Source organism: Schistocerca serialis, chromosome 1, assembly GCF_023864345.2.
Source record: "Schistocerca serialis cubense isolate TAMUIC-IGC-003099 chromosome 1, iqSchSeri2.2, whole genome shotgun sequence".
Taxonomy (NCBI): Eukaryota; Metazoa; Arthropoda; class Insecta; order Orthoptera; family Acrididae; genus Schistocerca; species Schistocerca serialis.
Genome location: NC_064638.1, coordinates 387688864 through 387704101, shown reverse-complemented (window position 1 = coordinate 387704101; position 15238 = coordinate 387688864). Strand labels below are relative to the sequence as shown.

The 15238-nt window shown below is 41.3% G+C and overlaps 1 protein-coding gene and 1 non-coding gene across 2 annotated transcripts in view; both read left to right on the top strand.

Moving 5' to 3' along the window:
• The first annotated feature begins 5285 nt into the window (after window positions 1–5285).
• Trnas-cga (transfer RNA serine (anticodon CGA)) lies at window positions 5286–5360 on the top strand. The gene has a single exon. It is a non-coding gene; the product is annotated as a tRNA-Ser (tRNA).
• An 8068-nt stretch (window positions 5361–13428) lies between these two features.
• The window catches only part of LOC126471141 (transcription factor kayak), a 115093-nt gene continuing 113283 nt past the window's right edge, over window positions 13429–15238 (top strand). Inside the window, exon 1 of the mRNA XM_050099247.1 lies at window positions 13429–13577. Within this exon, the coding sequence (XP_049955204.1) occupies window positions 13458–13577 (120 nt within the window). The 5' untranslated portion in view covers window positions 13429–13457. The remainder of the gene's footprint in view (window positions 13578–15238) is intronic.

Sequence of the window (15238 nt, the reverse complement as noted above, 5' to 3'; positions counted from 1 at the left end):
AGTGAGACAGCGTTGTAGCCTCTCCCCGATGTTATTCAACCTGTATATTGAGCAAGCAGTAAAGGAAACAAAAGAAAAATTCGGAGTAGGTATTAAAATCCATGGAGAAGAAATAAAAACTTTGGGGTTCGCCGATGACATTGTAATTCTATCAGAGACAGCAAAGGACTTGGAAGAGCAGTTGAACGGAATGGATAGTGTCTTGAAAGGAGAATATAAGATGAACATCAACAAAAGCAAAACGAGGATAATGGAATGTAGTCGAATTAAGTCGGGTGATGCTGAGGGAATTAGATTAGGAAATGAGACACTTAAAGTAGTAAAGGAGTTTTGCTATTTGGGGAGTAAAATAACTGATGATTGTCGAAGTAGAGAGGATATAAAATGTAGACTGGCAATGGCAAAGAAAACGTTTCTGAAGAAGAGAAATTTGTTAACATCGAGTATAGATTTAAGTGTCAGGAAGTCATTTCTGAAAGTATTTGTATGGAGTGTAGCCATGTATGGAAGTGAAACATGGAGGATAAATAGTTGGGACAAGAAGAGAATAGAAGCTTTTGAAATGTGGTGGTACAGAAGAATGCTGAAGATTAGATGGGTAGATCACATAACTAATGAGGAGGTACTGAATAGGATTGGGGAGAAGAGAAGTTTGTGGCACAACTTGACTAGAGGAAGGGATCGGTTGGTAGGACATGTTCTGAGGCATCAAGGGATCACCAATTTAGTATTGGAGGGCAGCGTGGAAGGTAAAAATCGTGGAGGGAGACCAGAAGATGAATACACTAAGCAGATTCAGAAGGGTGTAGGTTGCGGTAGGTACTGGGAGACGAAGAAGCTTGCAGGGGGTAGAGTAGCGTGGAGAGCTGCATCAAACCAGTCTCAGGACTGAAGACCACAACAACATGTTGTTCTGACAAGAATAACGAAGAATGTTGTACCTATTTTCAATGTCGGGCGGTACTGTACCCTTTCAAAGTGTCTCATACTAAATGAAGAATGAAAATCTGTACCAAGGCCGGGTTTCTAATCCGGCTGTCCTGCTCACTAGGCAGATGCACTAATTACTACACCACTCTGGCCCAGTGGCTTTTCATAACTGCGTATGCAATAAGTAGCAAGTCGAGTACATATTTAAAAATAGCTGCTAATCAAATTTGCACTGGCATTAGTAAGTGGTTTTAAGCTAATTTAGTGTCATTAAACTTCGAGAAGACCTATTATATGCAGTTCAGAACCTGTAAGAGATTTCCTTCCAGCATGTGTATAACATATGAAGACATGCAGATAGAAGAGGTTGACAGTGTTAAATTTCTGGGATTACAACTTGATAATAAATTCAGTTGGAAAGGGCATACCGGCATACCGCAGAACTGCTTGAGCACCTAAACAAGTGTGTATTTGCCGTGAGAAATATGTCAGATGCAGGAGTTATAAACACAAAAAAACTTGCATATTTTACTTACTTTCATTCTATTATGTGATATGGGATCATATTCTAGGGCAACTCATCAAACCGAGCAAAAGTTTTTAGGGTTCAAAAGCGTGTGATAAGAATCATTTGTGGTGTAAATTCAAGAACATCATATACGAGGGCAATTCAATAAGTAATGCAACACATTTTTTTTCTCGGCCAATTTTGGTTGAAAAAACCGGAAATTTCTTGTGAAATATTTTCAAACATTCCCGCTTCGTCTCGTATAGTTTCATTGACTTCCGACAAGTGGCAGCGCTGTACGGAGCTGTTAAAATGGCGTCTGTAACGGATGTGCGTTGCAAACAACGGGCAATGATCGAGTTTCTTTTGGCGGAAAACCAGGGCATCTCAGATATTCATAGGCGCTTGCAGAATGTCTACGGTGATCTGGCAGTGGACAAAAGCACGATGAGTCGTTGGGCAAAGCGCGTGTCATCATCGCCGCAAGGTCAAGCAAGACTGTCTGATCTCCCGCGTGCCGGCCGGCCGTGCACAGCTGTGACTCCTGCAATGGCGGAGCGTGCGAACACACTCGTTCGAGATGATCGACGGATCACCATCAAACAACTCAGTGCTCAACTTGACATCTCTGTTGGTAGTGCTGTCACAATTGTTCACCAGTTGGGATATTCAAAGGTTTGTTCCCGCTGGGTCCCTCATTGTCTAATCGAACACCATAAAGAGCAAAGGAGAACCATCTGTGCGGAATTGCTTGCTCGTCATGTGGCTGAGGGTGACAATTTCTTGTCAAAGATTGTGACAGGCGATGAAACATGGGTTCATCACTTCGAACCTGAAACAAAACGGCAATCAATGGAGTGGCGCCACACCCACTCCCCTACCAAGAAAAAGTTTAAAGCCATACCCTCAGCCGGTAAAGTCATGGTTACAGTCTTCTGGGACGCTGAAGGGGTTATTCTGTTCGATGTCCTTCCCCATGGTCAAACGATCAACTCTGAAGTGTATTGTGCTACTCTTCAGAAATTGAAGAAACGACTTCAGCGTGTTCGTAGGCACAAAAATCTGAACGAACTTCTCTTTCTTCATGACAACGCAAGACCTCACACAAGTCTTCGCACCCGAGAGGAGCTCACAAAACTTCAGTGGACTGTTCTTCCTCATGCACCCTACAGCCCCTATCTCGCACCGTCGGATTTCCATATGTTTGGCCCAATGAAGGACGCAATCTGTGGGAGGCACTACGCGGATGATGAAGAAGTTATTGATGCAGTACGACGTTGACTCCGACATCGACCAGTGGAATGGTACCGTGCAGGCATACAGGCCCTCATTTCAAGGTGGCGTAAGGCCGTAGCATTGAATGGAGATTACGTTGAAAAATAGTGTTGTGTAGCTAAAAGATTGGGGAATAACCTGGTGTATTTCAATGCTGAATAAAACAACCCCTGTTTCAGAAAAAAATGTGTTGCATTACTTATTGAACTGCCCTCGTAGAAAACTGTTCAAGGTACTTGGTATTGTAACCACTGCTTCTCAGTATATTTATTCCTTATTGAAATCTGTTATAAGTAATACATCCCTATTTCCAACCAATAGCTCAATACACAGTATCAATAGTAGGAATAAGAACAATCTACATAAAGACCTAAAATCACTTACCTTGGTCCAAAAAGGGTTCCAATATCCAGGAACATACATTTTCAATAAATTGTCAGCAACCATTAAAAACTTGGTTTCAGATAAAGCACGGTTTAAACAGAGTTTGAAAGACTTTTTGATAGGCAACTCCTTCTACTCCATAGACGAAAATCTTAACAGAAACTGTTAGACTAGCTTAAGTAAAAATGTCTGTTAGATTTCAGTTTTTACAGCATATGGTCACAACACTCAAGATTAGGTATTTTGTGTATGATATATTTATTAATAGTGCATAACAATGTTTCATTCTGACAGCGTGTTAATTCTGTAAATGTTAGCTGTTCCCGTTTACCGCATTGTAGTCACCTATTTCGACAATCTCCTGACAGATGATCAGGGAAGTGTGTATTATATTCAAATGCTTTATGTTTTTATGTTATACATTCTGGCACGAGCCACACCCACGAGAAACATCTCATTTATTGGGTCTACGGGACGAAAACTGAATCTAATCTAATCTAACTACCCTAGCACGGCTGTGCCATGATGACGTAGTGGTTAGCAGGAGAGGCAGGTTCGAATCACGGCCTTGATATTAATTTTAGTGGTTGCTGCGTTCTTTGAGGACCAATGCTGTACAAGCTAATTGTAAACAAATAGGTCTCTCGTAATAATTTACTTTCAATCTTCATTGTTACACTATATACAGATTCCATAGGTCTTAATAGTCGTGTGCCCTAGACACAAGCCCAACCAAAATCCCTCAGCATCTTTTCATTTATTTCGACTACCTTAAATTACGCTTATGTTACTTTTGCTGAAGATCACTTGTAACTTGTTTTGAAGACACTGTTCTTTCCATAGCACTCAAACGCTCTTCCAAGTCCTGTAATATCTCTGGCAGAATTATGTCACCAGCACACTCAAAATTCTTATTTTTTTCTCCCTGAACTTAAACCCCCTTTCCAAATATGTCTTGGTTTCCCTTACTCAATCCCCTGCTCAATCCTATACTACTTCCGTTTACTGTCCTTTGATACTTATAACTGTCTCTGGCCGTGAGTGGTATTCGGATAGTTTAATGGAAAGACGACCTCACGGTAAGCGGGAAATCAGGCTTCGAATCCCAGTCCGGCAAAAATTTTCACTTCATGCATGTCCGGACATTGCATCGTAATTTGGGATAACGCACGCAGTGCAATATCGTACTTACAACAGCAGTCTGGTTTCTGTACAAGTTATAAATAATCTATTGCTACCATCAGAATTTCGAAGAGTGTAATCCAGTCAACATTGTCAAAAACCTTTTCTAAATCTATAAATGCTGTAAACGTAGGCTTGCCTTTCTTCGACCAGTCCTCCAGGATAAGTCGTGGGGTCAGCACTGCCTCGAATGTTCCTACATTTCTCCGGAATCAAAGTTATCTTCTCGAAGGTCGGTTTCTACAAGTTTTTCCATTCTTCTGAAAATAGTTCGTGTCAGTATTATGCAGCCACGACTTATTAAACCGATGGTTGGTAGTATCTAAACCTGTCAGCACCTTCCTTCTTTAGAATTCGAATTATTACATTCCTCTTGGGGTTTGAGGGTACTTCGCCGTCTCATGTATCTTGCAGACCAGTTGGAATGGTTTTGAGATAACTGGCTTTCCCAAGAATCTCAGTAATTCAGAGGGTGTAGTCCACTACACGGACCTTGTTTCAGCTTAGATTTCTCTGCGATCTGTCGAATTCTTTTCGCAGTATCGTATCTCCCAGCTCACACAAGCATTAGTAAGTGTTTCCAGAATGAGATTTTCACTCTGCAGCGAAGTGTGCGCTGATATGAAACTTCCTGGCAGATTAAAACTGTGTGCCCGGCCGAGACTCGAACTCGGGACCTTTGCCTTTCCCGGGCAAGTGCTCTATCAACTGAGGTACCGAAGCACGACTCACGCCCGGTACTCGCAGCAAAGGTACCGAGTTCGAGTCTCGGTCGGGCACACAGTTTTAATCTGCCAGGAAGTTTCATATCAGCGCACACTCTGCTGTAGAGTGAAAATCTCATTCTGGAAACATCCCCCAGGCTGTGGCTAAGCCATGTCTCCGCAGTATCCTTTCATTCAGGAGTGCTAGTTCTGCCAGGTTCGCAGGAGAGCTTCTGCAAAGTTTGGAAGGTAGGAGACGAGATACTGGCAGAAGTAAAGCTGTGAGTACCGGGCGTGAGTCGTGCTTCGGTAGCTCAGTTGGTAGAGCACTTGCCCGCGAAAGGCAAAGGACCCGAGTTCGAGTCTCGGTCGGGCATACAGTTTTAATCTGCCAGGAAGTTTCATTAGTAAGTGTGTTAGAACATTGCACCGGACCGCCTCTAGAACCCAGCCGCCTTCCTGCCTTACACGGTACGCTTGCAGTAGCACTATCCAATCAAATCTTTCGGAGTCAATTCTAAACTTAAATTTGCTGCTAGTTCCTCTCCATACCTTCCAAACACCACAGAGGCGCGCTATACTATGAAACTGGTATTTCCAGAGTAAAAATCTAACGGAGACTTCGACTTAACAATGGGCTCGGTGACAGGGAGGAGCTCTTGGCATGGTATATTTTGATTAAGAGTTGGAAATTGAAATATCGGAATGTAACCGATAGGAACTCAAAGATTTGGGACGCTCCGTGATGCCTACTCGTGTACCCCAAATGGTAAAATTATGTCCACCAAAGACTGGCGCCTACTTCGGTTATCGGCCAAATGTAGGCACTGAGTGAAAGAAAAGGCACCCATAAGACATGGTCGAAAATCAGTGTAACTTCGTACACTTACACACCAACCGCGTGGCAGGTAGAACGGCCACAAGGGTGCGTTAATGTTCGCCCCAGGCCTGGTGGAGTACATAGGGGTCATGAACAGCGTCAGATGTTGAGTAACCCCTGTCAAGGACACGGAGATGCCGCTTATCGTGTGAGACAGCGTTATCCGCACCTGATAGAATTTGAAAGGGGTCTCCGTTTGGCTGGCTGATCGAATCGTGCAATATCCACATTTATTAAGCATTAGGATGTAACAATGTCCATGCTGGACTACATGGGAAATTGATGGCAGGCATACTCGTCAAGGTTCCTGCCGACCACGGGTGACCACCACAAGACAGGAGCGCCGTACTGCGCAACAAACACATCAGTAACCCTCTCTCATCTGTGCCTACCACCCAATACAAGTAACGTACTCCCAGCAACATTCTGTGTCATCCCGCATCGTGGGTCAGAGGCTAACAGCAGCTGGACTACGGGATTATCGTGCCATGTGTCGGCTGCTTTAAGGGGCTCCGGAACGCCCTATACTTGCAATGTTAAAATAACGCTTATAAATTACATCTTTCCTCACAAAGTATTTGAGGTAGGAAGTTGAACTTTTTACAGATTATTTATTGGAATATGGGCTACAACTTAACACAGGGATTTTTCAAAATTTTAGTTCAGTTATTAAAGATGATTTTTTTTTCAATTGTAATGAAAATTCACAACATTTTTTTGCAATTTTTTTATTTATATATTCAAAAATATACAGTTTTTTGGAAAAAGGCTGTGTTAAATTATGCAGAAGGTACTGTGTAACTTTTACTGAAAGTTTGAAACAAATATGTTTGGAAGATCCTTAGAAAACATGTAATTAATATGAGAAAATAAAAGTTTTGGGAATCGAGCGACAAAGATTGGATTAACTTTTTAGTGCATTCCAGGTCCATAGGATGGATTATCTTCATCCTCTGCAAACTCCTCCTCCAGCTTCCTCTTGTTCCTCCTCCTGTTTACTCTTGCTTGTATTTCTAGACTCTTTACAGCCCTGTCCGCAGCCCGAAGGCGTTCCTTGTCTAAAGCAAGCATCGCTCGTTGTTGTGTTCGCAGATTTTGCTACTATTTTCTTCAGTTGCAGTTACTGCAACACTGTTCCAAAAGGTGGTCATGTATGAACACTTATCACATTTCAGTTGTATTTCACTAGCAAGTCCTACGTGCTTTATTATGGAGAGTTCCAGACCAACTTCACTACAATGAATACATCTTACACAGTTTGAAAAAATTCCTTTGAGAACCGACATATCAAATATTTCATTCACATCCGATTCGCCCATAAAACATTAATAGTTTTCACTCATTGAACCAAGCTTCTTCTGTGAAGTATTTTCTTTCCCACTTTGACTGCTATGGGCAGGTGTACTTGAGAGGTTAGGTTCACTCACTTGGTTATCGTCTTTATTGTTTACATTAATAACACATACCTTTGGCTTTCCAACATTTCTCCTTTTCTTAAAAGCCTTCAGAGGATTTCTAATAACTTTACTTTTACTCATTATTATACTTCAACAAAACAGAGACTCAAGAAACAGAATTAATTACGAATATTTTCGAGATAACGACAGAGTAAATAAACATGAAACAATCGACAATCACACCAGCGATATATATTGAACCATCACAGGTTAGCCACAACACATACTTTATCTCACATCACTAAAATGTACCTGATGAACACGGACGTTAATAATAACACCATTTGACAGCAGTTTAACAGCACCACAGTGGGTCACGCCCATGTAGAACACATTTCAAAAAAAATTTAAAAATAGTTGTAGTCTTCGGAATTGAATAAATTATATATCTATTAAAAGGTAATAGTCTGCAGATTCAGAAAGCGCAAAAAAGTAAAAATTGAGCTTTTCATGATTTTGAGCCTTTCCGGAGCCCCTTAAACGCCACAACACAAATGGCTACGTTTGGACTAGAGCTGTGACCGGGACCGTAGATTACTGGTGAATGGAATCACATTGTCTTCAGCGGCGAATCGCGGTTCTGTACTATTCAGTGTTTTGGTGTCTTGGTGTTGGGAGCTATCGGTTATGGCTTTTGGTCATAGCGACACAGTGGGGCGTCATACTGTTACCTCACGTGTTACCTCCGCCCCGGTGCCACTATCAAGGACGTTGTGAGCCAGCTGCCTCGGGAAACGATACAACGGCTTTATGATACCCTTCACAACGCAGTCACTCCATGCATCCACGACACATGGGGTACAACCTCTACTGATAAGTGGGCTCGCACTGCCAAATTCTTTGTAAATTTGAATCGATATGTAATCACTGAAACAAAATAATGGACCCACTTAGCCTGTTAAGTTTCACTTAGACTCATCCTCCACTTCTGAGTGTGTAAGTAGGCTGTTTAGGTTTTTATGTTGGTAACCCCGCGTAGGGCTCTGTATGAAAATCACCGACTGTGCTGTGTGCAGTCTGTGGGTGGTTGGACTCATTGTCGGAATATTCGCTTGTGTAGTGTTGGGCAGTTGCATGCGAACAGCGCGTAGCGTTGTGCAGTTGGAGGTGAGCCGCCAGCAGTGGTGGATGTGGGGAGAGAGATGGCAGAGTTTTGAGAGTAGGCGATCTGGACGTGTGTCTGTCAGAAAAAGGAAATTTGTAAGACTGGATGTCATGAACTGATATATATATTATGACTTTTGAACAATATTAAGGTAAAAACATTCATTGTTCTCCATCAAAATGTTTCATTTGCTAACTATGCCTATCAGTAGTTAGTGCCTTCAGTAGTTAGAATCTTTTATTTAGCTGGCAGTATTGGCACTCGCTGTATTGCAGCAGTTTGAGTAACGAAGATTTTTGTGAGGTAAGTGATTCGTGAAAGGTATAGGTTATTGTTAGTCAGGGCCATTCTTTTGTAGGGATTATTGAAAGTCAGATTGCGTTGCGCTAAAAAAAAATATTGCGTGTCAGTTTAGTGTTGATCAGAATAAGTAAAGAGAGAAATGTCTGAGTGCGTTCAGTTTTGCTCAACTGTTTGAAAATCAAATAACGTAGAGGTTCTCCAGCACTGCCATTTATAAATTTTTCTAAGGTGATGTTTCAAGTGCTTCACGTTTTTTGTCAGGTGGAGAAGTTTCAAATTTTCGCACGTTATGCTTAATAAATCGTACACTCCGCCTAGAGTAAAAATATTCCAGCTTAAGTAAAATACAATGTGCTCTTTTACCAGTCGCTTTGCGAAAAAACCACGACTCATTATATCAAATAAGACGGAAGGAAACTCAAACAACAGTTGACATTTCCTGCTACTCAAGGATAAAAATCTGAACAAGTACGCCGTCTCGCTGCTACATCTCAAGAAGACCACATAATGTGACCTCAAGCGAGTCAAGCAGTGTGAATGACCAGATAGTCACAAAAACCGCTGATGGTACATCTACATCTACGTGGATACTCTGCAAATCATATTTAAGTGCCTGACAGAGGGTTCATCGAGCCATCTGCACAATTCTCTATTATTCCAATCTCGTATAGCATGCAGAAAGAATGAACACCTGTATCTTAACTCACGAGCTCTGATTTCCCTTATTTTATCGTGGTGATCGTTCCTCCCTATGTAGGTCGGTGCCAACAAAATATTTTCGCATTCGGAGGAGAACGTTGGTGATTGGAATTTCGTGAGAAGATTCCTTAGCAACGAAAACCGCCTTTCTTTTAATTATTTCCAACCCAAATCCTATATCATTTCTGTGACATTCTCTCCCATATTTCGCGATAATACAAAACGTGGTGCCTTTCTTTGAACTTTTTCGATGTACTCCGTCAGCCCTATCTGGTAAGGATCCCATGGTAACTGGCCGTCATTCAGACTAGTACACAAAAAGTAACTTACGAAATTTGTAAATTATCTCATCAAACACTAAAGGCAACGCTTAGTTGATGCCGCCATCTTTCCCTGCCAACTCGGCATTTTTTTTCTGTTTAGTCGTAGTTGTTGCAGTTCAATCAACTGATAACACCTCAAGAAGGCTCTTTTGGGTCTGCCTTTTGATGTCATCCTAGAATTTTTCCTTCTAAGGCGTTTTCTTACGAATCTTTTATTTCGAAGTATATGTTCAATTAATTTTACTTTTCTTCTCTGCATCATGTTAATCAGTGTTAGGATTTTCTTGTTACATCGTCTTCCTGTTCATGGGGTCCATATCCCTATTGCTTTTGATTCTTTTCTTTTCTTGTTTCCCCAGAGACGTCCCTTTTTAATCACGGCTTAAAATGCTTCAGATAAATGTCTTGATGAATTTCTTTCTTGTTTCTGGCTTAAGGTGGGTGTCTGTTAACAAATTACTTTGATTTCTGAACGCTTGCTTGGTCGCTGCAATTCATCTTTTGATATCCATTGTACTTCTATTGTCCTCTTTTAATGTACTTCCCACGTAGCAAAACTCACTCACTCGCACTGGTAGTTTATTTGATATCTTAATTTTCCCTTACTTGTCTGTTCGATGTATCTAACACCACTGTTCCAGTCTCGTTTGTGTTTATTTCCAGTTCATGTTTGTCCAAGACACGAGACAAAATTTTTTATCGTTTAGTTCATGTCCTTTCCAAAATCTACTAAGACTAGTTTATCGTCAACAAATCGAATAGAACGTATTTATCATATAATTTGGTCACTTTTACGTCGCTTTTCATTTTTGTATTACTCCACAAATAAATTAAATAAATGTGCTGAGAGAGGACAGCGTCCGCAAACACTTATCCGAGAGTCTTTGAAGTGCCATTGACGTCTATTTCCGTAAGCTGGTTATTGTATAAATTGAGAAACAGTCTTTTATCTCTTCAATCTATTTCAGTTTTATTTAGCTTCCCAAACAGTATCTTAGAGTTCAATTTACCAAACGACTTCTGTATGTCAACGTATGCTGCATACGTTCTATTTTTCAACTCGTTTCTTCTTTCTATCCCCTAACAGAGATAAAAGTATACGTTTTGATGAATTTTTATTTTTCATTTGCCTGATCTTTAAGACTGATACAATTCATCAGTAGGTTGGCACAGCAGATGATGCTGGTGCTTGAGAGACTCGTCTCAGGTCTCTTCAAACGCTACTAGTCACATTAAAACATGCTGCACACCTGCTTTAATGTGCTGAATGCAGGGCATTTTCGATGTAATATATTGACTGAAGCAGCAAAATACGCATATTTACCCTTAGACATCCGAAGTAGTATCGGGAACAATTAAACAGATATCTAACGGAAAGTAATCCGGTGCTTGATCCACTTACCTGCTGTAAGTGCTGTGCAGTCTAGATAATGTATTTACTGCTTTGAATTTTTTTCTAATGTAACAGTTTTGGCCACGTTATGTGTTAGCATGCCGCTGAAGTAGGGCATAACGCCTACTAATTCGGAAAGGCTGTAAATGTGTATTGATATTATGCAGCTTTAGTCGACATCGTTATATTCCGCCGTATAACCAAAAATATAGTACTTGGGAGGTATGTACCGTCTACGCAACCAATTGAAGGCAGTTTGTTTGTTGTCATACGCGTTTCGCTTCATTTATTTGGGAAGCATCATCAGTGGCCTCCAATACATATTTCGGTTTTTTTTACATACAATAAATGTATTACGTGGTAGATATTATATGCTGATATACTACATTTTGTCGTGTCTTTCTCTTGTTTTTTAGGTTAAAATCAGCTTTTGTAGCTCAAATGTAGTGTTCATCAAAGAGAAGTCTGCATCTCACCTTCCCTTAAAATCGGGAGATGGAAAGTTCTTCCATAAAAAGGCCTCTTGTAAGACCTGATCACTTATTTAAAAAGGGATAACGAGTTTCTTTACAAGAATTAGGGGTCACGTGGAATGCACTCAACAGTTATCGTTCCATTCACAAGTTTACGAACAAAATATTTATCTGGAGTAGCGCTGTTGTAGATAAAAAGTACTATCCTAATGTAAAACAGTTTGTAAATCGATTTGTTTAACAAATTCGTGGAAAAGAAATGCCTCGTACTTTGCAACAATTTTAAACTTTTATTAATTCCAGGTAATTAATTTCAGCATTTTATTTGAAAAATATGCAATTTTAATTCTAAAATATGTCAGAATATAAGTCTTTTTTAGCTAGACCATGTTAATAGTTTTAATTTATCAGATTATACAGTTTTTTATAATTGCGACATGTCCATTTTTCTCGTGTCGTCATTGGTCGCGAAACTGTTTTTAAATCCACTTGATTTTTACTGTTTTATCGTTCGCTATCAGCATTTTATCTGAAAAACAAGCAATGTAATTTTAAAACACCTCAGATAACGCTTTCTACGCTAAAAAATGGTAACAGTTTTAATAAGTCGTATTGCACAGTTTTTATAATTACGGCACGCCCATTTTCCTCTTGACGCCATTGTGCACGAAATTTTTAAATCTAATTGACTTCTACTGTTTCTATCCTTTGATGTTGCTTATCTACAGTTAACGTAAGATGTATATTCTTTCTGTAATGTACAGTACACACTGTCTCTCGTCTTCGGTTATAAAAAACGTCTATATACCCATCATATTAAGTATTAACATTTGGCAGTTTCATATACAGTTGATATGGCCTAATGTGAGTGCCGAAACCGATCGTGCAGTCTTAATGAAGTTCTAATTAAGCAATTGAGCGGTTTTTCGTTAATTAACAGGTTAATTTGCTTAACAGATGCAGGTAACATTTAACTCTGAGCTTTCCTGTCGACAGTCGTGTCTGTGGTTCGCACAGCATCAGCGTGGTCTCGATTTCGCACGACTCCAAATACGTACGTACGACGAAGGTCGGGTTGTGTCTGGTGCGCCCAGCCAACACGTGGTGGCTGCTGAATCAGCCTCCAGTCTGATTCGTGATTCAGTCAGTCCTCTCAAAGGCACAGCTGCTAGCGGAGGCGTGGCCAAGTGCTGTCGCACCATGCACGACTGCAACGGCTCGCGATTTTGTGCTTGTCACTACAAACACCGCACCTGTTTATCAATAATCGCGCGCATTGCTCGCATGCCGGTGAGTCAGCGGCCGCCGCTCGATAGGCACTCGCGAGCGCGTTATGTCGAGGTACACGTAGGGAACAAGTGTAGCACCGCACTAAGCGAGGCCGCTACGAAATTCCTGAGCGATGAGTAACGCAGGATTCGGTCCCGTGATGGCATAGCACAGTACGCCCATTTCCGGCAACCCCGATGCGTCATCGCATGCGGCTTTCACCTACGTTCGCCGAAGGAGGGGTAGGGGCCGTCGGGCGACTTCGGCTCCACTCGGCAGACACCGTCGGCGTTCGGCCGATGTCGTCACGCCCACGTGACGGCTGCGAGTGAGCTCAGCGACCTAAAAATAGCGGAGGGTGGCTATGACATCATTACTCGGGAGTCTTTGTACGGAGCGGGTCGGGAGGTAGAGAGAGAGTGAGGGCTTCCCCCGTCGGGCAAAGGCAACACCGTAGACAGTGAGTCATCCAAGAGCTGGCGACGCCAGTGGCAGCAGGTGGAAGCTCTGGATAGGGGGACCCGCTCCGACAACGAAAAGCTTTTGACGCAGCCTCACGGCGTAGCGTAGCGATGTACTCGGCAGGCAATTCCGTGCATTCCAGTGACTCTGACAGCCAGGATTCGCGGCTATCGACAACAGATTTCTTCATGCCGGTCGCCAGCGGAGGAGATGTCATCACTCCAACTACGGTGAGTACTTTTTAAAATAACTTACAACAAAGAAAAGGAACAGGAGTGCCGTGAAACTGACAGATGCAAAGCCGCTTTGCTCCAATGACATATACCCGTGTTACGTAACGCCAATCACGTGTTTCTATCTTCGTAGATGATATCCCTGCACAGCTGGCAGAATGATCCTGGCCTATAACGTAACAAATGTAATAACTAAAAAAATATCATCCCTCTGCTTGATTAGCGGACACTATGCATTTCCTCCAAATACCCTGCTGTTTACTGAGTTCAGTCAACCTTCTTGTTACATAAAGAAATCATGTATTTTTTTATTGAAGCAGATATGTGTCAGTTGTTCTTAAAGCTTAGTAAAACCACATTTGCCATCCGTAAAACCGACTTAACAAAACAGTGTATTCTATAGCTAATGATATTTATGTCAACACTAACGATCATGTTACTATGAAGATTAATATTCGTATGATATCAGAGTTACATTTCATTTTTTGAAACATGTGTTCCTGCAGAAAACAACTGTCGATTTCGTCATCGAAATCTGTCCTTTCGAAACAAGGACTGCCAGACCTTCACTTTACCAGAGGTTAGGTGTGCTTGAAAATTCTATGTAATTGCATAGTACATGTTCGCCTTTAACCACAAAGGAAATAGTTCTTCTTAAGGGCAAGTTGTCTGTATTTATTGCGGAAACGCTCAGCAGCTTGTTTATCGCGCAGCGTTACTTATTTCATGCGGCTCTACTTATATCAGAATAGATGCACATGTCAGTGGCAACTCCTTGTTTTCCACAGTTAACGTGTGTGTATATTACTCATTGGTTACTGTCTGGTATTTCAAGAAGGTAACGTGTTTTAGATTCGCAAAATCGCTGTGTAGTCTGTCATTAGTCGTTCTGTTACAATCTCCTTTTGCGCTATCCTCGTTTCTTTGAATTGATATCTCGCTTTACAACAAAGGGATACATCAGGCGCATGTGTATATAAATTAACTGCATTTTCGTGTTGTTTAGTTTCTGTTGTGCTGAATAGATACCTAATCACAGTATAATTTGTATCTGTCAGTGTGGTAGATGAGTGTTGTTAGTTTGTTGTCACACCAGTGCCGACGACGCAGATTTTCTTTGTTTTGGTAGTCATCGAAAGAACTAATTTGCTTTTGTGAAGATTCTTATGACAATATAAATATTCGTACGTAAGTGGTTTCTACAGATGGAGAAGAATATGCTGCCGCAGCTTACCTTTTATATCTTTCTACTGTATAGATGAGAAATACCAATTTTCCTGTGTGTGTGTGTGTGTGTGTGTGTGTGTGTGTGTGTGTGTGACCCGCAATAGTTTCTTAAACTTGCCGTCTCAAGCGCTTAAAAATGTGATGAATATAGCAAGCAGCCCGTTGTATTTCATTTCGCCACGACATGTTTCTAGCTCTAGTCTGGCTCCGTATGGCTCAGAGGTGCAACCGGATAGTTATTATCTTTTATCGGCTGAATTATTAATACTGTCGTTGCCCCATCGAGAATTTGTTCTTTATATAAATATGAGCGCGACGTCGTGCGCCCAAACCATCACGTAATCAATGTCAATTAGATAAATACAAGCGTTAAAAGTAAAGCTACTACGGCATAACGTTAAACTACTGGAAGACGGTCAAAGCCCGGCACA